The 24,183-nt window shown below is 35.1% G+C and overlaps 4 protein-coding genes across 5 annotated transcripts; 2 read left to right on the top strand and 2 right to left on the bottom strand.

Moving 5' to 3' along the window:
- Positions 1 to 246: 246 nt before the first annotated feature.
- rbp4l (retinol binding protein 4, like) lies at positions 247 to 2,437 on the bottom strand. Of its 2 annotated transcripts, XM_058758195.1 has the most exons (6): positions 2,335 to 2,437; positions 2,099 to 2,224; positions 1,854 to 1,990; positions 831 to 943; positions 531 to 743; positions 247 to 383 (listed from the first exon to the last, which is right to left on the bottom strand). In XM_058758195.1, exons 2-6 carry the CDS (start codon positions 2,213 to 2,215, stop codon positions 373 to 375), a joined length of 591 nt encoding a protein of 196 aa, XP_058614178.1. In that variant the 5' UTR covers positions 2,216 to 2,224; positions 2,335 to 2,437; the 3' UTR covers positions 247 to 372. The 2 variants fall into 2 exon arrangements, with proteins under 2 accessions (XP_058614178.1, XP_058614177.1); XM_058758194.1 differs by having other exon boundaries at positions 2,099 to 2,387.
- pde6b (phosphodiesterase 6B, cGMP-specific, rod, beta) lies at positions 558 to 18,721 on the top strand. The gene is made up of 24 exons (XM_058758187.1): positions 558 to 694; positions 1,841 to 2,011; positions 7,744 to 8,534; positions 10,029 to 10,181; positions 10,492 to 10,581; positions 10,669 to 10,809; positions 10,916 to 10,990; positions 11,642 to 11,706; positions 11,789 to 11,855; positions 11,959 to 12,006; positions 12,089 to 12,238; positions 12,340 to 12,483; positions 12,577 to 12,642; positions 12,947 to 13,093; positions 13,186 to 13,293; positions 13,623 to 13,732; positions 13,824 to 13,911; positions 13,984 to 14,084; positions 14,343 to 14,450; positions 14,556 to 14,619; positions 14,696 to 14,770; positions 14,873 to 14,956; positions 15,076 to 15,229; positions 17,178 to 18,721. Exons 3-24 carry the CDS (start codon positions 8,064 to 8,066, stop codon positions 17,237 to 17,239), a joined length of 2,571 nt encoding a protein of 856 aa, XP_058614170.1. The 5' UTR covers positions 558 to 694; positions 1,841 to 2,011; positions 7,744 to 8,063; the 3' UTR covers positions 17,240 to 18,721.
- A 1,166-nt stretch (positions 18,722 to 19,887) lies between these two features.
- Positions 19,888 to 21,554, bottom strand: atp5mea (ATP synthase membrane subunit ea). Its single transcript, XM_058758423.1, has 4 exons — positions 21,405 to 21,554; positions 20,716 to 20,770; positions 20,491 to 20,589; positions 19,888 to 20,001 (listed from the first exon to the last, which is right to left on the bottom strand). Exons 1-4 carry the CDS (start codon positions 21,438 to 21,440, stop codon positions 19,976 to 19,978), a joined length of 216 nt encoding a protein of 71 aa, XP_058614406.1. The 5' UTR covers positions 21,441 to 21,554; the 3' UTR covers positions 19,888 to 19,975.
- A 1,422-nt stretch (positions 21,555 to 22,976) lies between these two features.
- hspb9l (heat shock protein, alpha-crystallin-related, b9-like) lies at positions 22,977 to 24,112 on the top strand. Its single transcript, XM_058758422.1, has one exon. It carries the CDS (start codon positions 23,141 to 23,143, stop codon positions 23,762 to 23,764), a length of 624 nt encoding a protein of 207 aa, XP_058614405.1. The 5' UTR covers positions 22,977 to 23,140; the 3' UTR covers positions 23,765 to 24,112.
- Positions 24,113 to 24,183: the final 71 nt, after the last annotated feature.

Genomic DNA, 24,183 nt, shown 5'->3' with positions numbered 1-24,183 from the left:
ATATCCCTTTCAGTTTGTACACAAAAGGGGCACTCACTGCTGTGTATCCATTCTAATATATTTTAAATTACAAATAATCTAGAGAAAAATTCTTGACCAGATTGATGCAAGTCATTGTCAGTGATACTGAAGATGTGAATGATAATGTGAAACACCCACCCGTATAAATTCCATAAAAATGTCCAAAAGTACGTTTTGTTTAAAAAATATTTATTGTCACACACACTTCCACACAGTCCAAGATTCCCTTGAGTCAAGAAGTTCAATAATCTGATGTCTCCCTGATGCACACGTGCATCTCTACAGCACTGAAATGGAATGACCCTGGATGCCACTTCTTATGCCAGCATGCTCTTAGTTTCCTCTAACACCTTAGCAAGCCCCTGTAAAATGTGAGATGGGAAAAATCAGATCAGACAGAGAAATCAAATCCAAACTCCATCTATATGTGCACGATTAACTGAATTAATAAGACTACTTTTGGTGTATTGCAGCTAAATTGCAAGCCTGACTTCTGTCAGTGGACTTACCAGACTGCAGGACGGGCTGGAACTGACCAGCCAAGCAGATCTCGTCCTGTTTCTGGCGGACGAGGCGCTGGATTGCAGGAGGCAGGCCACGGGGGTTGCGTGAGAAGACCAGGGCATAGCCATCCTCGCATGTGCCATCCTCCATCAGAGTGCGGCAAGCGTAGGTGATAGCATAGTTGTCGTAGTCGGTGTCAATGACCCAGTAGTTGTCACCTTTATGAAGAATAAACAATAAGTCAAATGATTCATGTGACAGTAATGGGTACAGATGTGATAACGGGTACGTAAGTGTCTTCTGACCTCCGCTGGACAGATAGCTAGCCAAGCCCTGATAGTTCATGAACATCTTGCCAGGAGTGGTTGGGTCAGGAACACTGTACTGGGCAGCCATGTCAGCACACACAACCCAGAATCTGTAAAGAGTTAGCAGGATTAGCATTAGCTTGTGACATCAGCACTAACTTATTTCTCAATTAATTAAGAACCTGTATAAAGCAAGATTAGCATTAACATGGGACGTCATTGCCACCATATATTTAAACTTAATTGCCGAATTAACACAGAATTCGTAAGCAGCAGGATTTGCATTAGCATATGACGTCTTCACTATCGTCTATTCTTAAACTTGTCTGAATCAACCCAGATGCCTTAAGCAGTAAACTAAGATTAGCATTAGCATGTGATGTCATTGCTATCAAACTATGCCCTGCTGAAAAAAACAATAGAACCCTGCCCAAAACACAATAGAAAATGTAATGGTTTTAATGGTTATAATAGAAATTGCATTGGTTTTAATGGAAACTATAATGGTGTCTACTGGTATGTGATGTAATGGTTTTACTGGAAAAAGCTAATGGTTTATAATGGTATTTTAATGGAAACTATTGGAATTTCTGTGATGGTTTCTATTGGGCTTCTATTGTTTTTTTAGCAGGGTGTTCTCAGAACTATCAAAATGTTTTTCCCATTTTTAAAAAAATGTTTGAAGAACATTTTTGTTGGTTATGTGAATGTTAAAGACAACATTAAATTCCATTTGATTATTTCTGCAAACATTATCCAAATCTTATGTTTGAATATTCTCTAAATCTAACACAAAGAAACATTCCATAAGTATAACTAATGTTTTTGTGCTAACGTTTTGAGAACATTACTAAAGACCAGATAACTTTGAAGGATCTTAACTTTGAACATTCTCTGTTAGCGTGAATTAGCATTAGCATGTGATGTTATCGCAATCTTATTTAAGCTTATTAAGTTTTCTGAATCAAATGTCATTGAATGCTTCATTGTTACACTCATACTTTCAGACTCATCACTAACCCGAAAAGAGTTACGCGGCCCTTGGAAGAGGCAGTCATGGTGCCGTCATCATCAATGGTGTATTCGGCAGAGATGTTGTCCTGGAGGAAGAGTCCCTCTGGGTCTTTCTTCTGCTGAGCGTACCATTTGCCTGCATACTACAAGATACAATACACCAGGTTAGGTCAGCCTGTCTGTTTTATATTACGATTGCAAATGTGCAAACTTTTATTCTCTCTAAAATCATTAAACTGCATACTACATACTCTCTTGGGGTCAAAGTTGTCCTTGACTGTAAAGCTGTCCACAATGCAGGAGGAAGACCAGCAGCGCTCAATGTAGGAAAGGAAAACCACCAGCAGGGCAAACTTGTAGTATTCCATTCTGGGTAACTGAGAAGGAAACCACAGGTGCTAATCAGATAATGTTTTTCATTACAGTTTGAACTGCAGTTTAGTTAACCTCATAGCCCTAAGGGCCTACAGAAAACACTAGATCTTACCTGTTTGTTTTGTTGTTGTTGTTTGGAGTGAACAAAAGGAAGGATTCAGTGGTGTAGGGTCTCTCTTTGTGGTTCTCCACAAGGCTGTGTTGTCTACACTGAGCAAAGGCCCTTTTATACCAACTCCACAGACAGGCTTATTGATTATTTTCACTTCTTGTGACTAAATAAGGTTCTTAAATCTATGGTTAATCCGGTTGTAGAAATCCTCACTGTAATCTGGCTTCTCGGTTGAACCCTCCCATGCTCGCCAAAAAACAATTAAAGCTTTATGCAACTATAGTGAATGTAGTGAGACTTTAACTGTAAAGAAAAAAACATCTGGGAATTGTTTTGGAAAAACAAAATTGAAATTGGGAAACAAAATTTGGAAATGAAAAAAAAAAAAAAAAAGGATGGCTCTTCAGTTTGTGTTATATTGAAAAAGACTAATCTTGATTTTTGCATATCTAAGTTTAAATCTAGATCCTTGATGTCCTGTATGTTGATGTTTATTATGTTAAAATATTAACTACTACTATAAGAGAAACTTATAGATGTAAGATCTAGAGGATTAACATTTAGTTAAAATAACTAGGATAGAATTCATTTAGTGACTTAATTGTAGCTAATGTAGCTAATGCAAGATGTACGAATTGTCCAATAATTTGAAAACAAATGGTTGTGTTGGGATGATTGTGATTGTTGATTTGAGTGGGGAGGGTGCATGCTCCAGTGTTATCTTGATGACAATAGGCTCCTAGAGGCTTTGTGTTGTTTTGATGAGATGGACGTGATTACGGAAACAGCTTTATTCATTATGAGAATCTATTATGTAATAATGTACTTGGCTTTTTCTAGTAGATTTGTGTGATGTGATCACATCAATTTCACATTCATCAGGTTTTAAGAGGAGCCTTGTTTATAATAGCACAGTACTGGTGTGCTATGAAAAGCAGGAATAGTAATAATTATGCAATCAAAATCTAGATTCTTTACCTTATGATATCATTACATAAAAGCAATAAATATATCTATTCCAAAAGAAGATTTCATTATTATTAATAATAACTTTTATATTAATCAGTAGTAGTCATTCATTCATTTAAAATGTATTTTATATGCAATTCAGCCATTTTTTTTTTTTTTTTTTTTTGTAGCTATTTTAGGTTTAGGTTATTAATCTGAGGTTAATAACGGTTATCACAGTTTTGTTTGGAAATTTAATTCAGGAATCACTGTTAACTCTCTAGGTCTGTTTTTAAGGTTCTCAGCCAGACATTTTATATTGAGGATGACGTTTATTTTACGACACGGTTGATGTACATTTGTATCTATTTTAAAATGACTTATAGATTGTCCCCGTAAGACTTTTCTGAGCTGTTCTTGGGACTAGTTCTCATGCATATCTGCGTAACATAAGTGGCCAACATTTGCTGAATTAGCAGTATTAGGATTGGTTGGCCACGGGTAACATCACGTTACAGCACTGAGATCTGCCTCAGATGCTGTTGTGACCTCAAGGAACTTTGCTCTCAGGTGGGGTGATTCAGCATCATATGTATTCATACAGTTGCTTGACAAGTTCCAGCATAATTAGTTCCTGTCTTGAATAACTGGTATAGTGGCATTGTTGCTATAGTTTCGATCCCAATCCATTTATTTAGGCTGTGTCTAAAGATGAGATATGGCTAACCTGGCTGACCTCTCTTGGCACTCCACAGTAGTATCTATTTGTGGGTGTACTCCACAGAGATTAGTACACTTCTTTTTTAAGACCTTCTATTCTTTTTTTGGCCACAGCTTCTCAAGCTCTCAGCTATATATACTATGTAAACAGATGACAAAGTAAACCCAATATTTTTTATTGTTTGTCCCTGGTTGTTGTTATTCTTATGCAGTGAAGTGCATTTACTTTTAAATGAGTTTAAAAACTATACATGAATGAGTCACGTTCATGTTGTTCCAAAACTGTATGATTTTCTCTATTCTGTGGGACAAAAAGGATATATTTTGAGAATTGTCTCATTGGGTTTTTTGGTTGAGATCATTGGGCGCCAATAAATGTTGTTGAGATAACAATTACAAGTTATTCTTCAAAATATCATATTTTGTGCTCTGCAGAAAAAAGAAAATCATTCAGGTTTGAATCAACATGAGGCTAAGTAAATAATGACAACATTTTTGTTTTGTTTGGTTGTGTATCCATTGTACTATAACGTGTTTGCACTATTCAGCTTTAACAGTTGCCTACAACTTGGTTAAACCTTTTGTCAAAAAGCATGGTCATATTAATTTAATGGCAAACACCACTTTTTGCATTAAATTCTTCACCATTCATTTTTTTCTCAGTGGATGTTTTCACACCTTGCTGTTTCCTTAAGCTTCAGCACTTGCAGAAATGCATCTATGGCCCTCTTGTTTTGTTTGTCGTTCACGTGGACTTCACCCCATAAACCCTGATCCTAATCCCTCACATCCCCCAAGGGTTGCTCCAGGCCAACCTATGAAACTATTCAAACAAAGGCACTCCTTAGAGTTCATACACCAGTGCTGACCATGCACATGTTCCCGTTGACTGATGCAGTAGATTAAGCTTGTTTTCTGGAATCACATCCGTTGTTTCATGCTCCAGTTCAAAGAACGGGGTCTTTAACCCTATAAAGCTTATGTATTTGATGCATTAATTTGTAAGACCTCTAAATTATCAGCATGACCAAAACTTTGCTGTAAAATCTGTTCTGCCCTCTAACTGATTGGTTATACATTTTAGCAAGTAAAAGGCCTTTTTGTAAAATGTAAAACCTTCAAGTCACGATACACATGCTGTGAAATCTGTGCTGTGTGTGTGTAAGATGTGTAAGATCTTCCACAGAAAACTGTAAGATTTCTAAATGCCTGTCAGGATAGTGTTCTTGAACCAAGCTCCCCAACACAGTTGATTTTGCAAATTCAAATTTTACTTTTTTTTTTAACTATTAGAGACCCAGCAACCATTCCCATCAGCCAATCCAAGGACTGCAGTATAAAATAGTCAAGATCAATTCAAACTGTTCAAATTGCAAGATTATTTGCATGTGAGATCAATAGGTTCACATGAGTTCGAATGAATCAAACTGTGGTCTGCTGCACCCTTGTGGGGTTTTTTGGCAGTGACAAAAGCATTTAGACAATTACAAAAAAAAATGTTGTTTGAATTATCATACAAAACCTTGAGGGCTTTTATTTACAAGAGAATGAATTTGTTTTCATTTTCATTTGGTTAATGTGCAGCATCATCATGATCAACACACTCTCAGGAAAAAAGGTACAAAACTTGTCACTGCAGCGGAACCTTTTCAAAAGGTACACCTTTGTCTTTTACTTACACCTAAATGGTACATATTTGTGCATTTTGAAAGGTATCCACCCCAGAGGCAGATTTTTAACCTAAGAGTGCAGAACAATGACTGATTCTTATCACTAGGTGGCACAGTAACAAAAAAACTATAGCAAAAAAACAATCAGATTCTGATTACTGCTGTTTTATGGGTCAAGAAGTCACCCACAAAATAAAATGTTTCTTCACATGTCAAAGAATAATATCCATGTCTTACATATTACAATTTAAATGTTTAAACAAACATGAACACATTATTGAAATTTGTGCATAGGAATCAGTTATTCTTATCAATGCAGTAGTTGGTGATATTCTATTGGTTATGGATCTGATGTGCTAATGTAGAAGTTGAGGTTCACACCCTGGTAGAGTTCCATCTGAACCCCCAGGCAACTCCAAAGACACTGCATTTTGTCAAACAGGTTGATTTAGTTGATTTAGTTTTGTGTATTGGAAACTAACTGACAACTGGATACATTTGACAATCAGTCATGTACAGCTTCTAAACGGCAGTGTTTACCAAAACAATAGAGATAGACCAGCACTCACGGATGCACACAGGACCTTCCCTCAGCAGCCAAAGCTCTGACTTGTTTTGTGCACGTATTGAGCTATTAATATGCTGATTATCCTCATGACCTTTTGCTTAAGATGGATACGAAGCCTTTATATAGATATGAACTTTACCTAAACAAAAGGATTATAGGCATTTTATGATAATACTCTTTATCGTTATTCCATCTAGGCCTGTATTCCTCAGTTGTTTTTATTAGAAGTGTTTAAAATGCATCAAATGTACCTGAAATCTAATTGATTTATTATTAACACAATTTATCAATTATGTTTTGTTTTATTTAATTTTGTTATTTTATATGTATATATAAAATCTGATACAGAATTTGTAGCTCAGGAGCAGAACCAAGACCAAAAGATTTAGGAATGTTTTCCAAACAAGCAGCATACATTTTGTATATTTTAGTTATTTTAGTATTTTTTATTAATAATTTTTTATCTTGTTCATGATTCTTCTGTTAGTTTTTTTGTTTATGCCACTATAATGTATTTTGTTTGTAAATACCATACGCTATTATATAATACTGTATATTGGTGTACAGTGTTCATAATATTGGCACCCAATGGCATATGAATCACATTCTACCAGATACATTTTGCAAATTATATATATTTGCAGCGGTCCCACTTTTATGCTAATGGTTTTTAAGCTTATCCATGTTACTGCTATACAAAATGGCAGTATTATACTTTTAATAGAATTAGAATGAAATACAAAGTTATTGACTCTTTTTGAGAATAGTTATTGATGCTGATTGTATTTTATTTTATTATTTCATTTTATTTTTGCATTTTTATTTTATTTTATTTCTGCATTTTTGTTTAGTTTATTTTGTTTTTTATTTTTTATTTTATTTAATTTATTTTTATTTTATTTTTGCATTTTTTGTTTTATATTGTTGTTCATAATTCTTCCACTATTTTTTTGTTTTGTTTATGCCATTATAATGTATTCTGTTTGTAAATACCATACACCAATTATGTAATACTGTATATTGGTGTAACAGTGTTCATAATATTGGCATATGAATGGCATATGAATCACAGTCTATCAGTTATATTGCAAATGATATTTATTATATATTTTTATTAATTTTCTCTTAAATGATATAGGAGTTCAGGCACACCATTAATATGTCTGGTCATCTTTTGGTGACTAATACTCACATATTCTGTACATTTGTTCTTTTACATTTTTTAGGGAAGCCCTTTCACTGTTCTCATGGTTGCAGTCACATTGAGTAAGAAGACAACTGGGGTGCTGAGATAATCAGCTAGTGGCCTGGTTAAATAGGGCTTAGTAATGAGGAGTGTGTTTTTAATAAGAACTTAAAGAGCTTGTAGCGCAAAGGCCAGGCTTCTGGGAGAGGAGACACAGAGGAACAAAGCATATGATTGTGCATTAGCACTCACATACTTTATGATCATATAGCTATTTCTCTAAAACTGTCATTAAGAGCATCTCTTCTCTTTCTCAGGACACAGAGAACGTTCAGAGGAGGACGTCGTTCGGTTTCAGCTCTGGGCTCAGGCTTTGATGCAGGTCACCTGATCAGTTTTACTAGAGCAGATCCTGATTCACCTTCAACACTATTAGGAAAACACCTTGCTGATGACAGTTAGATTGGACACGGGTTGCCCCTGCTGTGGCAGGCGTCTCATCTCACGATTCTTCGTTTTCTCAACCATTTGAGGATTATATGCTGTAAACCTTCTGTTTTTGTTCTGAAACCTCATTTGAACTCTCATTCCTTGGCCATCACCTGCCAGTACTGGGATTGGGGCAGAAGATCCCAAGATGAGTGTCAAAAAGGAAGACGTGGAGAAGTTCCTGGATGGAAATCCAGATTTTGCCAGGAGCTATTTTGACAAAAAGCTCAAACCTGGTGCCGTGGCCTCCATCATGCGAATACCAGAGTCTAAAGTGGATATGGACAATTTTAAGGACATATGCTCGACAGAGGAGGGAGCGATATTCTACGATCTCATTACAGACATGCAGGAGAATGTCAATATGGAGAAGGTGATGTTTAAGATTCTGAAGCGAATCAGCGCTTTGATCCACGCCGACCGATGTAGCCTGTTCATGTATCGACAGAGAAACGGCATTGCTGAGCTGGCTACACGTCTCTTCAACGTTAATGAAAATTCTGAGCTCGACGACTGCGTGGTGCCTCCAGACTCCGAGATCGTCTTCCCTCTGGACATCGGTATAGTAGGACATGTGGCTCAAACCAAGAAGTCCGTCAATGTCAAGGATGTTACACAGGTACAAAACATTGCTTTTAAAACATCTGCACACAGATCAGACACAATGTAAAACTTGATTGAGAGAGACTAGTTACACTATTATACATTATTAGACTGCAGGTATGGTCATATTTTGAGGCTTGGCAAATCCTCTTGACATAATCCATTTATTTCAATATGCCATGACCCATGTCCAGCATGAAGGATTATTTCACCTGTGACCAAATCTTCTCTCAGTAGATGAATTACAGAAGATTGTTTGTTTAATCAGTTGTAAAATAGTTATCTTGTTAAACTAGAGCAATAAAACACTTCTTGGTAACACTTTACAATAAGCTTCTATTAACATTAGTTGCATTAGTTTACATGAACTAAGAATAAAAAAATGGTGACACTTTATTTTATGGTGCCCTTGTTACAAATGTTGCATATATGTATTATAGTAAAAACAATAAATGATACATAATTTCATGCAACTAACCCTAAACCAAACCCTCATACTTGCCCTAACCATATGTGACCCTGGACCACAAAACCAGTCTTAAGTGTCAATTTTTCGGAACAACTATTTGAAAATCTGGAATCTGAAGGAGCAAAAAAATCAAAATATTGAGAAAATTGCCTTTAAAGTTGTCCAAATGAATTCTTAGCAATGCATATTACTAATCAAAAACGACGTTTTGATATAGTTACAGTAGTAAATTTACAAAATATCTTCATGGAATATAATATCTTTACTTAATATACTAGTGATTTTTGGCATAAAAGAAAAATCTATAATTTTGACCCATACGGTGTATTTTGGGCTATTGCTACAAATATACCCCAGCGACTTAAGACTGGTTTTGTGGTCCAGGGTCACATATGGTAAATACATGTAGTTATTTATTATTACTCATTAACAAGGACACCATAAAATAAAGTGTAACCAAAAATAAGTGTAAAGCATTTATTATACTTAATGTTAATTTTAACATTTACTAATGCATTATTAAAATCATAAGTTGTATCTGTTAATATTATTTAATGGATTTGCGCTAACACAAACTTGCAGTTAATAGTTTTTATTAACTAACAGATTAATAAATAAAGTTACAAATGTATTTCTCATTGTGACTAAATGTTAGTTAATGCATTAACTAATGATAGCTAATAGGACCTTATTGTTAAGTGTTACTAAATTATTTTTCATCTACTTTCTAATATCCATAAGTCATTAATCCATTAGCAATAATTAATTGTTAGACAAATTCCACAGTTAAAAGTGGATTATAAATATTCCTTTAAAATGTGTCTTTTAAAGGTTATTTTTGTGTGTACTGCATGTATTTAATCTGTGATGAGATATTGTGCTAAATTAACATCAAAAGAATACAAATTTGTATCTAAATTAAAAAATAAACTAATAAATAATTTTTTTTTCAGCCTGACTCTACAACAAATATCAATTGTTATTAAGTGATAAAACTAGTGTATACTGTATGTGACAAAACTGACTTTGCTTTCACTGTAGGACAGTCACTTTAGCTCATTCGTTGATGAACTAACTGAATACACCACACGCAACATCTTGGCCACACCCATCATGAACGGAAAGGACGTCGTAGCCATCATCATGGCAGTCAACAAGACTACTGGACCCCATTTCACAGATGAAGATGAGGATGTAAGTGTCTGTTTACTGTTTTTGTCCACCACTATTATTAATACAGTTTACAGTGGCCTCAAAACCAGTAAAAATAGCACAAGCACAACTTTAAAGATTTTTTTTTTGCTTCACAATTTCATTTATGTGAACACATTTTCACTGGCAATTATTTCTAAGTGTGTTGGTTTTCAACACTAGTATTCACACTAAAAGTTAGATATTTTTATAAAATGTTGAAACGGGACAGTAAAGACACACTTGGCATTTAAAGAGACAGTAAAGGTATGGCATCGTGTTATTTTCTTAAAATGTGTCTCTTCTTTTAAAGCTTTTTTTAAAGTATCTGAAAGTTGGCTCTCTGAACCTGAAGATTTTTCATCTGAGCTACCTTCATAACTGTGAAACACGAAAAGGACAGGTCAGTCTGCATAATAGGTGACGAAATTGTAAAATTGAATTGAAAAATGTCGATTTTAAAAGCATTTTTCATATATCTCATCCATAGCTGCTGTTGTGGTCAGCTAACAAGGTGTTTGAAGAGCTCACAGACATTGAACGACAGTTTCACAAAGCTTTGTACACAGTACGAGCCTACCTCAACTGTGACAGGTACTCTGTGGGCCTACTGGACATGACCAAGGACAAGGTACGTCAATCACTATAATTGCTGGAAGGAACAGAGACTTCATGCTTAATTTAGAGGCTTTCATGTCCTTCTTTAAGACTGACCCCGTGGTTTTATTCTCTTGCAGGAGTTCTTTGATATTTGGCCCGTGTTGATGGGAGAGCAGCCACCTTATTCTGGCCCTGTAACTCCTGATGGAAGGGTAAGCTGCATTTTTTTACATTTCAAATTATCCAAAAATCAAAATTGTTTTAACATTTACTGACTCTTATGTCATTTCAAATCCATTTGACTTTCTTGTGTCCCAGTTTTGATCTGTGGTCACCATTCACTTTTGTTAAATATAAGAGAGCAGCTTGGGGTATTTTGAGCCCGGTCTCATGAAAATACGTAGAAATATTACGCAAAAAAAAAAACAAAACAAAAAAAAAAACGAAAACTCGTGGTATTCATACGCAAAAATGGACTTTGCCGTTTATATGCTACGTGCGTTTTTGGCGTGCATATGATACGAAATTTGTTGGCGTGCATATGATACGCAGTTTTCACGTATGTATGATACGCATTTACACCACAACCCTAATCCTACCCATCGCGTAGCATAGACACGCCAAAATCCATTTTTGCGTATCATTACCACGAGTTTTCGTTTTTATTTGGCGTACTTTTTATACGCACTTTCATGAGATCGGGTTGTTGTTTTTTTTGCTAGAATATTTCTTTTTTGTGAATGAAAGTTATATAGATTTGGAATGATAAATGTTGGCAGAATAATCTTTTTTTGGGAGAACTACACCTTTAAGTTCTCTAAAATGCTTCTCTATCTAAATTAAATTCTTTATCTTTGACTTAGGAAGTTATTTTCTACAAAGTTATTGATTATATTTTGCACGGAAAAGAGGACATCAAGGTCATACCGTAAGTTTTCTGATTTTTCTTCTTGTAACCAATGTATGCATTATAAGAGATGGCATTATAAAAACAATTTTCTTTTTCACAGATCTCCACCTGCTGATCATTGGGCTTTGGTTAGTGGATTACCTACATATGTAGCAGAGAGTGGATTTGTAAGTGACTCCTTTTTCACTTTGGGAATGAAGCATGGTTGATTTTTGAAATTTTAAGTATGTCTTTACATATTCATTTATTGATTTCTGTTGTGTATTCAAGATTTGCAACATCATGAATGCAGCAGCAGATGAAATGTTCAGCTTTCAGGTATTTTTTTTTTACTGTCTAAAACATGTATAATGGTTAAAGTTCCCTTGACTTGTAGTAATAACTCTTTGGGTTTCTGTAGACGGAACCTCTGGATGACAGTGGATGGACCATCAAGAATGTGCTGTCCCTGCCAATTGTCAACAAAAAAGAAGAAATTGTTGGCATTGCAACTTTCTACAACAGGAAGGATGGTAAACCATTTGATGACCTTGATGAACAACTCATGGAGGTAAAATTGATGGATTGATTGGTAGCATTACAAAGAATGGTCATGTACCGACTGTATACGAAAACCACGGACTTGTTGACATTGCATTGCTGTCTTGACAGGCTTTGACACAGTTTCTGGGCTGGTCGGTCCTCAACACAGACACCTATGACAAAATGAACAAGCTGGAGAACAGGAAGGACATTGCCCAGGACATGGTGCTGTACCATGTCAAATGCAGAGATGATGAGATTCAAAACATCCTTGTAAGTTTATACTTTGAAGTTGCAAATTTCTTTTATTTTATTATTTATTTTATAACTATTTATTTTTGTTCTCTTTTGGTATTTCTGTTCTAGAAAACAAGAGAATATTTTGACAAAGAACCAAGAGACTGTGAGGAGGATGAGCTTTTGCAGATTCTGGTACATGGAACTACTTGTTAATTAAAGAATGTTTAAATCACAGGCTGATATTAAACTTCTCAGATAGATGAGATAAAGAAATTTGCCTTTAATAAGAATCCATTAGGAAAAACACTACGGATGCTTTCAGATATTTCTATTGTGATTCTCTCCATATACTAATTATGTTTAAGTTAGGCTGTTTTAGCTATTATTGCATTCTTCAAATGATTCAACATACTTGGCATATTTTTTCTTTTGCATTGCTTTATGTTCTCAAAACGTTATGCACTGTCTGATTTTTGTTTTATTATTTTTCATGCAGAAAAAAGAGCTGCCTGGCCCAAATAAGTTTGAGATCTACGCATTCCATTTTTCAGACTTTGACTGCACTGAATTGGATCTTGTAACGTGTGGGATCCAGATGTACTATGAAGTTGGAGTGGTTAAAAAATTCCAGGTCCCTCAGGAGGTAAATCTGCTTGTTTATAATAATGGCGGCACCTGATTTGTGCCATGAAGTATCATGAAATTCCATAAAATTGGCTGCTATCTTCTAATTAGGTTTTGGTGAGATTCATGTACTCAGTCAGCAAAGGCTACAGGAAAATCACCTACCACAACTGGCGCCATGGCTTCAATGTTGGGCAAACCATGTTCACTTTACTCACGGTATGACCTGCTCAGCTTAGCTTGACTTTTTTTTCATTTGGAACCCGCTTTTATCTGATGTTTTCAGTTCATGGATTCCCTGGGAATTTAAATCATTATGTTGGTGTTAGCATCATGCTGAACTGTTCAGGCTGTAGGATTACTTGTTTACAGTCAATACTGAATGTATGTTGTTCATTTAAGTAGGTATTAAAAGTGAAGTATGAAACAGAATTGCAAAATTGATGATGTTTCCGAACAAGTTTGGTTGATCCAGTGTCAAAAATCTTTGTTGTTCATTCCATGTTTTTGATACATATTTTTTTTTGTTTTGTTTTTTATGGAGCCAGACAGGCAAACTGAAGCGGTATTACACAGATTTGGAAGTGATGGCCATGATCACTGCCGGCTTCCTGCATGATATCGACCACAGAGGCACAAATAATCTCTACCAAGTGAAGTCAGTAAATACTACTACTGTTTCTACAAGTACTTGTACTATTGCTTCTACTAATAAGAATCATCCTCACATTTGTATGTTTTGTGATTAGGTCCCAAAATCCTCTAGCCAAGCTGCATGGATCCTCCATTCTAGAGAGGCATCACTTGGATTTTGGCAAATTCTTGTTAGGCGACGAGGTATGAGCAAACTACCAGAATGTAAGCCTTCATGTTAATTTGATTTGATCCTAAAATGTTTTTTTTTCTTAGTCATTAAACATCTTCCAAAACCTCAACAGAAGACAAACGGAGCATGTCTTCCACCTCATTGACATTGCCATTATTGCAACTGATCTTGCCTTGTACTTCAAGTAAGTTTTGACAGTATATCATAAAAGCATGTCTTAAAGTCTCTTGTATATAATTAAGTTAAAGGAATTTTTTGCTCAACAATGAAAATACATTCTTGTCACTATGTTGTTTCAAACTCATATGCAGTTGTACTTTTTCCTTCAGCTGTTTTTGTGCAGTGACAGTTTATAGTGACCATGGCTGTTCATTTAAAGAAGTGAAAAGCTAAAATGAGAAAAAGGTTTTAAAATATAAACTTTCCTAATTCTACCTTAAAGAAAGAGAACAATGTTCCAGAAAATTGTGGATCTCTCTGAGACATATGAAGAACAGAAGAAATGGGTGGACTTCATGTCTCTTGAAACAACAAGGAAAGAAATTGTAATGTAAGTGTGTCCATTTATAACTACACTATAGGCATTTAAGCATAACACATCTCTTAAAAATAATTTTGTGTTTTGCGTGTTTTTATATTTTTAATAATCGGCCAGGGCCATGATGATGACAGCGTGTGACCTCTCAGCTATCACAAAACCATGGGAGGTGCAGAGCAAGGTAAGAGATATCAAATGAAGAATGACTACAGTTTTGCTTCTCAGCAATGTACAAAGTGTATTTTTTTCCATCCTAGGTCGCCCTCTCTGTGGCAGCTGAATTCTGGGAGCAGGGTGATCTTGAGAGGACTGTTCTTGAGCAACAACCTATCGTGAGTACCTGAATTTAATATTAGTTGGACGACTAGAAAAACGCCCATCTTGGAAACAATCTAAATCTAAAAAGCTCATGTGGTATTTGTCTTTTAATCTAGCCCATGATGGACAGGAACAAAGCCGCAGAGCTGCCAAAGCTACAGTGTGGTTTTATCGACTTTGTCTGTACTTTTGTTTACAAGGTACCTTTATGAATGAAGGGAACTGATCATTTTTGTTTCAAGAAATTAATGTTAAAAACAAAATGAGAATGTTTTGGTCATTAAGATCATTTAGCAAGCCTTCCCTTTGTTTTCCACAGGAGTTCTCTCGTTTTCACCCCGAGATCCAGCCAATGTATGATGGCATTCTGAACAACCGGAAGAATTGGAAAGCGAGGCAGGAAGAATACGAGGCAAAACTAAAGGAAATGGAGGAAGCAGCTAAGGCCAAACAGGAAGCATCTGGCAAAAATGGTTTGAATATTAGTCTTTTGCTTATTAATCTATATGCTTTGTTCACTGTATTTGTACTAAATCTGAAAGAACCTACAATCAGACCCTCATATAGCTAATTTTCAGGTTGACATTTGACATACCGATATATACTACCATTCAAAAGTTTGGGGTTGTTAAGGTTTTTTATGTTTTTCAAAGCCTCTAATGTACTCCAAGGCTGCATATATTTAATCAAAAATATAGTAATATTATAATATTATTACAAAAATCATTTTTAATATATTTTAAAATGTAATTTATATCTGTGATGGCAAAGCTGAATTTTCAGCAGCCAATACTCCAGTCTTCAGTGTTACATCATCCTTCAGAAATCATTCTGCTGATTTGCTGTTCAAGAAACATGTTTTTTATTATTGTTGATTATTATTATTTATTATATTTTTATACTTTTTTATTAATTATTAATGTTGATAATTATTGTTGATAACATGTTTTTTATCAGTGTTGAAAACAAGATTCTTGGATAAATAGAAAGTTCAATAGAACAGCATTTATTTGAAGTAGAATTTTATTGCAATGTTACAAATTACTTAAAGCTGCAGTCTGTAACTTTTTTGGTTAAAAATAATCCGAAATCAAATACATAACCAGCCAGTGTTCAAAACTATCGCCTTACCTTATCCCAATTCACAACGGTTAGCTTATAATAATATTTTCTAATTTGAGTGGTACTGGTAGGTTTTCATGAGAAATTCGAGCATGACGCCGAGTCATTACGTCACGTCTGTAAACATAAAGAAGTTGTCCCATGTGAGGATGCTGCAGACGGCAGATCGTTTATAGCAGGGGTGTCAAACTCAGCTCCTGGAGGGCCGCAGCCCTGCAGAGTTTAGTTCCAACCCTGCTCCAACTCACATACCATGTAGTTTTCAAATAAGCCTTAATGACTTAATTAGCTGGATCAGGTATGTTTAATTAGGGTTGCATCTAAAAGGAACTGAGTTTGACACCCCTGGTTTATAGCCTTTTCTCACAGCAGCTGGAATAATTAAATTTATCATTTTGATGGCGGATTGTAATCCAGAAAGGATTATGTGTTTATGAAAGTGTGACTGAAGTGACTGAAATTTGATTATATTCCAGTTATAAATGTGCATCTGATTACAGATACTGTAGTTTTACGTGGGATTACACAAGTTTTGTATTTTAAAGAGAACCAGTTATAAGGAAGAATAATTTGCAATAATATATAACAAGAATAATATATGAAATTTGAATGGTATGACAATTAGAGATTATAGAAATTGAAATCTTCATGTAACGCTAATACACACTACATACATGTAGTCACACAATGCTGATGTTGTTAACATTAACAATTTGAAAACAAAGTATAACAATAATAATAATTTGCATGGTTTGATGTGATATGAGCTAATTAACCAATCGTTAGATTTAACGTAATCACCATTGGTTGCGCAATTTATTTTAATGCTTTTTTCCTCAGTTGGTCAGAACAAAAGTGGCAGACTTGTTACTTGTTCAGATGACAATATACGGTGAAAATTCTTATTTAAGTCATACTTCCAAGACACAGGCTAGAATCTGTGATTGTGAAGTACAGTATCCACACCAGTGAGGTGATTGACAGCCACACATACTCCTCAAAACATTAAATGAATCCGCGCTGGAGCCGTGTCGAGATGGTGACAAAGAGGCAAAATTTACAGACTGCAGCTTTAATTTAATTTATCTTTCCAGCAGAATAAAAGCCAGTAAAAACCTAATGAATCCAGACATTTGAAAGGTAGCTCATTAATCTCCAAGGAACTTGATCAGCCATCAGAAAGCCCAGACCTGAACTAGAATAGCCAATTACAACATCCTGTCAGCTATATATTCTATGATATAATGCATTTCTTTAATCCTAATTCTTTGAGTTTGTTTCTGTGTGGTTTCTCTACAGCTGCAAATTCCAACAGCACCAGTGGATCAGGATCAGGGTCCAAGACCTGCTCCATCTGCTAGAGAAAAGACAACAGAGGGCAAGGCAGCCCAAGATGCAACCTAGCCTCTAAGTAGTACATCACATGGGTGAGATCAACCTCACCCTTAGGATCCCCAAAGATCTGATCAAGAGTGAGTGGGAAAATGCTATCAATGCATTATATGCTATCACCAAACCACAAGACCATCTGCTAACCAAACACACGTTGGATCTTGCCTACAGTTAGTATTACTGTTCCATTGTGTTTCCTTTGGGTCATTGAATGGTAATCGGTTTCAATTAATCACAATGCAGACTTAAATGTACTTCAGGAAATATTACAAATATGGTTCTGATTTCCCCCCCCCCCTTCATCCAATCAAAGATATTAGCATCATCTATAAGTTACTTGTAGTGGATAGGTTTTAATTTAGTTGCTCAGTGGTGATCAGCTGCTAATTAATATCAAGCAGGTCCATGACAAGTTCAATCAAAGAATCAAAAATATGTTCATAAATTTGTTGTAATTTCAAGATAACTTTTCCTCCATTTTGTAACTGTAATAATGTTCAATTTGTTGTCATCTTTCACTGAATATATAAAAAAAGGCCATTATATGAGTGATGTACTTTATATGTCATTTATTCCCTCTAAAAGTAATCACATTGTACAGCTGGAAGCTAACTTTCAGGTCGCTAAATGTGAGAAGATAGCTGACAGACTTTAGTGCGCAACAAAATATAGCTTCTGGTAAGCTCGATTGGGTATAAAGTTATAGTTGTTTTTATAGTTAGATTTATTTTCCCTTCACTTAAGCTGACAGGTAATGCGCAATTGTCCTTCAGACTTATTTACATCAAGTGCTATCATGGGTGTGTTTTACTGAGCAATGTCCCGTTACTCAGTGTCTCTGCTGCTGGGACATGCGTTCAAAGAGAAAACTAATTCCAGTGGCCTTGATACCATTCATCTGTTCTCAGCTGACCTGTCATCACACTGAACCTTGAGAAGTCTGTGATTAAATTCATGAAGGTATTCAGATTCAGGCAATTTGTTTCTTCTTATGTCTGATTTTTTTTGTAGGAATCAAGTCTCTCTTTCACTGATTGTCTATAAAACACCGTAAAAACATCAGTTGTGAATCTAATTGTGTAAATATACAACATTATTTTTAATTTTATGAGGTACGACTTTACATAGTGTTAAAGTAAATACTACGAAGGGGTGTTTTAGTGCACTTAATGAATTTTGAAGCTTATTATACAAAGCTGCTGCTTCTGTTTCACATATCATAAAGGTTTAATTTAAGTAGAAAAGGATCAGGCAGTAGCAAAGAATATTGATGTTTAAATCAATGTGTCAGATCTGAGAGCGAGGGCCCGGTAATAACTTTTTGAGTCTTTTTGAATTAGACACAAATGTGATTTACTTGCAGAGCAAGTTCATCATTTTTGACACAAATTTGATTATTTTGATTCATCATTAAATAAGATGCTCTCAAACCATCAAAAATACAGCATAAAATATGGGTGATTTCAATTAAATTGGTAAACGTTAAGCTTCACTTCTGTATGCTCGATACTATGACAATTAAAGCATATATTTTTATGAACTTTGTGTTTTTCTTAGTATTTAGATTGACTATTTCAAATAAGTGATGCTCTTTTATACTTTCCATTTATCAAACAAATCTTGGGAAAAAAATCATACGTTTCAAAAAAATATTAAGAACTATTTTCAAACTGATATAAGAATTATTTCTTGAGCACCAAATCAGCGAATTAGAATGATTTCTAAAGGATCATGTGGAGCAACGGCTGCTGAAATTTCTGCTTTGTCATCACTGTAATAAATTACAGTTTAAAATATATTAAAATGCATAAGCAAGTATTTTACACTAATATTTTACAGTATTACTGTAAAATTTTTGATCAAATAAATGCAGCCTTGGTGAGCAGAAGAGACTTCTTTCAAAAAGTGTATTAAAGCAATAACAATATTAATTTGAGACTCATTAAAACTACAAAGGATTTGATTCTCTTCACACATCTGCTCAATGACTCACTCGATAAGAAAGCCTCTTATCCCATGAGAACTATCAGCAGTTTCCACCCTTCCCTTCCTAGATAACAAGATCTGCAAAGGTTATCTGAACATCCTTACACATTCCATTTCCCAATAAATCCTCTTGGCAATATTCTTACAAGACTTCCAGTATTTTTGTCTCTGTTAAAGTCATGACAGTTTGGGGTTTTTAGATAAACTCTGAAAAAATGTAGTGTATAAATGAAGGAAAGCAGAGATTCAAAACAAATATTTATCTCGCTTATTGAAATAGTTAATGAAGTGTAGCACTGCAGCTAAGTAGCTGCAAACCATTTGTGCAAAATCAGCACTTGTGCTGTATTGGCTTGACCTAAATCCTGGGATTTATGCTAAACCATGGTCGGGTTATACAACTGTCCTCCCTCTATAAACGTCACCACAGCAGTGAAGAAAAGACAAAACAGTCTACAACGCATTCTCAGAGAATGATCTTGGTTTGTCAGATGCACATAGAGCATATAAATATAATCCCATCAAATGAAAATGTTCTTTTCTTGCTGAAAAGGTATGCAGATGTCCCTTTGATGCATATAATCTGAATTACCTGAATAATGGCAATGAGGAAAAAGAAAACATACAAGAATATTTTTACCTTCTGTCTTTATTGAAAATAAAATAAGGTTTATTGTGATTCATTTCATTTGGTGCTGGAATGGATACTTCATGGAGATTTACTTCAGAATGGTGTCAGAATTTGCTGTGCAGATAAAAAAAAAAGAGATAATAGTTATATATTTTCACATTTTGAAATATTTGTGGTAAAGCAACACCCTGTATCACTACTAAATACATCACTAAGTTAGGCCACACACGCATACAATGAACTTTGATAACTTTTTCTAGATCATAAACTGAAATTCTTTTGAATATTTTCATTGAATAACTTTAAACCCAAAGTTATATTTCACACAGGAAAATCTGTGAAATCTGACATGCTACACCACGAGACGCTGTTAATGTATCACAAAATTAAAAAAAGGGACTAATTTCTTTTGTCAGATGCCATTTCAACGTTACTGTATCTACCCTCTAATGTTTAATATAAAAAGTCTGTATTGAGACACAAAGGTCAGGTGGACCAGGGTTAAAATACCACTACCACATTTGCAACATCATCTGATACATTTTGTTATATTTTATTGTTATATTGTAGAATAATATGTATAGAGAGAGAAGGGTTACAAACCTTCAGAAAGCTGTTTGTAAATACGCTCTTGCTCCTCCCTGAGTTTCTTCTCTTCCTCCTCAACCCTCCTTTCTTCAGCAGCAATGGGCTTCAGATAATCTGGTGAGCAGATTGATTGAAAAACACCACAGAAAGACAATTTACTGAAGCAGAAAAGGCATCCCAATACAAAATATACTATACTAAAACGTAAAAACTTAAATGTCACCATACATAAACACTTACCATATCTCTGCTTCCCATAAATTAATCCAATTAGCAAGGCTGACCATCTTGCTGTCTGAAATCAGAAAAAGAAAACTGCTGGGTTGTTGACTGGTGAGCTTGTCAAGATTTCACAGGCAACTCTCATATTTTACAAATCTATTTCTTTACTGAATATCACTTAAAATAAACATTCAGTATGAGAAAATACAGTTGCAATGATATTTAGGTCAAAGTTTTGGACAACAGCATGAAAATCACAGTCTATTACTGGGTACTTGATGTGATATAATTAATATAACAGTTAGTCGTCTTTGAAACAAAATGTTTTCAAATATACAGCTTTTATATATTAGGTACACACTGTATAGCCATATTACTTTAGGCTACAGGGACTAATTATACTTTTATAAATTCATCCTACCACAGGACAATGTACAAGTTTAGTCAATAATCTTTATTCACATTTGACAGCTCACTCGCTGTTTTCTATGCAACATATCATTTACCCACGTACTGACCTTGCAGTGCTATGGACAAGCTAGCAGGCTAACACCATTAGCTCATACACCGGCTACGCTAAGCTAGCAACGTATAGCGAGCTATTTGCTGAGGATAAATGAAGGTCGCTAATATAAACTAACAAGACTAGAACATGTTTCTGAATATAAAACACAATTTGAGAGTCATATTCCTAATAGAAGCTGTACCTTGATGAGCGGGGAGACCTGAACGGGAGGAACCATGTTTGAACGGATCTCTTCAGGAGAGGAAGTTAACTCCGTCCTATCTGCTCTGATTTGATTCTCCCTGCTGTCAGCTAGTGTACACACAGTACGGCCATCAACTTTTGTGACTGTTTTTCACCATTTTAAATAAATAAAAAAAAATGCTAAAATTAAATAAAACAAATAAAGAAAGAAAGAACAATTTTAGCAGTTAACTGAAATATTCCCACAGTGTAACAAATTAGTTTTTTTAAATGTAGGCTATAGGCTGAATATTACCTAGCCTACAGTCTCTCAAATAATATAGATCATTCATTCATTCATGTATTAATTTGTTAGGTCTATCATCATCATCATCATCATGAACAACAACAATATTTTAGGTCTGCAGTGTGACATTTCCATTCAACAAGTTATTATTATTTTATTTTTTCTGTGGTAAATATTTCATACACTCTCTCAATTAATATAGAGTATTAATTTATTTATTTAGTAGCCATTTTTGTTTTTTATTATTATTATTATCATTAGGCTATTATTTATTATTATTCGCCATTTCAACAACCGGTTTACTAGTGTGACAAACTATTCTTTAAGCATAGATAATCTATCTATCTATCTATCTATCTATCTATCTATCTATCTATCTATCTATCTATCTATCTATCTATCTATCTATCTATCTATCTATCTATCTATCTATCTATCTATCTGTCCGTCCGTCCGTCCGTCCGTCCGTCTGTCTGTCTGTCCGTCCGTCTGTCTGTCTGTCTTTATTTTTATTTTTATTACGCTACTATTATTATTAGTCACTCATTAATAACCAGTTCATTTAATTATTCTTTTAAAGTAGGCTATAATTATTCCATACAGTCAGTCAATTTTATTTATTTAGTTTTAGAAAGATTTAGAAAGAAATTAGTTTTGTCAACTGCCCATTTTCATTCAGATGTATCATGTATTGTCATTAAAATACAACAACTGTGTAAACCTTTGAAACCAAACTATAATAACAAAATCTTATAGAAGTCAGGTTGTGGTTATAGGCTAAATAGATATTTGATATCAGTGATGATACATTTTTTTATTTATATCCACATACTACGTCTCCACCTGAGTTAAACTTGTTCCGTCCTTTTGGATCTATTTCAGGAGGTGATGTGGCCAGAGGCACTGCCAACACAGGTGTCAGTTTCAGAAACCAGCAAGATTAGAAAGCATGTTGGAACACTTGTACGTTAAATTTAAACACAGCAGACAGAATATGAAGTAAGTTCTGACACACAGAGAAGCTCTGATGTGACATTGAACTATTTCTAACAGTAACCATGATTAGTTTTTATTTTTAATATGTTATATTGATATGTTGCTATATGCTAGGAAAACCTTGTATCATCCTCTCGCATTAACCTCTTCCCTTAATAGAAAGTTATGCAGACCCATTAGTGCGCCAGAGTGGTCACTGGAAATAGAACAATGATGTACATCTCTGGTATTTAACAGATGGATCACAAAAATACAGCCGACTTGTTTTGGAACATGACAGCAAGTGCTCAGTCATAGCAGCTCTTCAACAGGCTGACACACACTGCAGTGCTAATAGAGGAGCGTTACTGGAATGTTCCAAGGCAGCGTATAAAAGCCTCAGGTCTTGTTCACTGGGACAGAAGCACAGAAGAACTCGACCAGCTCAACACAGCACAGAAAATCCACCAAAGATGCTTTGCCCTAGCACATTTCAGCCTCACCTCAGCCCATTCATGGACTTCCACTGGCCAGTGCGCAGTCTGTGGCCAGAGACCAGACCTCTGTTCTTTCAGATCGAGAAAGAAATGATGAGACACATGCAGGAGATGAGGCACAACCTGGAGTTCATGGAACGCCTGCACCAAAGGATTTTCGACGAGATTGACCATGTTTCACCCATGACGACTTTCAAACCCATCTCATTCCAGTTCGGAAAGGAAGGAAGCCAATATGCACTGACACTAGATACAAAGGATTACACTCCGGAGGAGCTGTCCGTCAAACAAGTGGGCAGGAAGTTGCGGGTGAGCGGCAAGACAGAGAAGAAGCAAGACAACGGGAAAGGATCGTTCTCCTACAGATGCCAGGAATTCAGGCAGGAGTTTGACCTTCCTGAAGGTGTGAATCCTGAGACGGTGACCTGCTCTTTAAATAATGGCCAGCTACAGATACAAGCACCCAAAGAAGCCAATGCTGTGAGCAACGAGAGAGTGATTCCCATTACATACACTCCTGCTGTGAAAAGTCCTGTTCCTCAGAGTCCTCAACCTCAACCTGAGAGCCAAGCAGCTGAGGCAGAGGCCACAGATAATTGAGCTTTGCCTCTATGAATACACTATAACCCACAACAGAACAAATGACTCTATGGAACATTCATAAAATTGTGAAAGAATCAAATTTGTCAGAGATCATTATTGGACCTACATTTTGTGGAATTGTATTAACATTTTGTTAACTATATTATGATTCAGATGAGAAGTCAAATACTTCAATTCAATGTTTGTTTTTGTTCAAATGTTAAATTTGATTATAATTGTTGACAAAAAGCTTATTTTGTGTATATCCAATGAATTAAAAAACTAATCACGTTTGGGTCCTGGATGGCTACCATGTTTATGCAATTTGTCAGATTTACACAAAATATTATTAAATTGGTGACTGTATTAATTTGTATTTATTTATTCATTTAATAAATTAATCTCCAATTTTTGTTCTTACAATTTTCTTAAGCATT

This window comes from Onychostoma macrolepis, chromosome 21 (assembly GCF_012432095.1).
Source record: "Onychostoma macrolepis isolate SWU-2019 chromosome 21, ASM1243209v1, whole genome shotgun sequence".
In the NCBI taxonomy this organism is placed as follows: Eukaryota; Metazoa; Chordata; class Actinopteri; order Cypriniformes; family Cyprinidae; genus Onychostoma; species Onychostoma macrolepis.
The sequence above is the reverse complement of the archived record's forward strand: the minus strand, read 5'-3'. Positions and strand labels throughout refer to the sequence as shown.

Excerpts from the sequence above, each read along its gene's own strand:
- hspb9l (XM_058758422.1), top strand. The coding sequence starts at position 23,141 with ATGCTTTGCCCTAGCACATTTCAGCCTCACCTCAGCCCATTCATGGAC.
- atp5mea (XM_058758423.1), bottom strand. The coding sequence starts at position 21,440 with ATGGTTCCTCCCGTTCAGGTCTCCCCGCTCATCAAG. Across the intron at positions 20,590-20,715 it reads TTATGGGAAGCAGAGATATG|ATTATCTGAAGCCCATTGCT; the intron begins GTAAGTGTTTAT and ends TCTGCTCACCAG. Across the intron at positions 20,002-20,490 it reads TTACAAACAGCTTTCTGAAG|CAAATTCTGACACCATTCTG; the intron begins GTTTGTAACCCT and ends TTATCTGCACAG.
- pde6b (XM_058758187.1), top strand. The coding sequence starts at position 8,064 with ATGAGTGTCAAAAAGGAAGACGTGGAGAAGTTCCTGGATGGAAATCCA. Across the intron at positions 12,239-12,339 it reads TTGATGAACAACTCATGGAG|GCTTTGACACAGTTTCTGGG; the intron begins GTAAAATTGATG and ends CTGTCTTGACAG. Across the intron at positions 14,771-14,872 it reads TTCTTGAGCAACAACCTATC|CCCATGATGGACAGGAACAA; the intron begins GTGAGTACCTGA and ends CTTTTAATCTAG.
- rbp4l (XM_058758195.1), bottom strand. The coding sequence starts at position 2,215 with ATGGAATACTACAAGTTTGCCCTGCTGGTGGTTTTCCTTTCCTACATT. Across the intron at positions 944-1,853 it reads GGCCGCGTAACTCTTTTCGG|ATTCTGGGTTGTGTGTGCTG; the intron begins GTTAGTGATGAG and ends AACTCTTTACAG. Across the intron at positions 744-830 it reads TAGCTATCTGTCCAGCGGAG|GTGACAACTACTGGGTCATT; the intron begins GTCAGAAGACAC and ends TTCTTCATAAAG.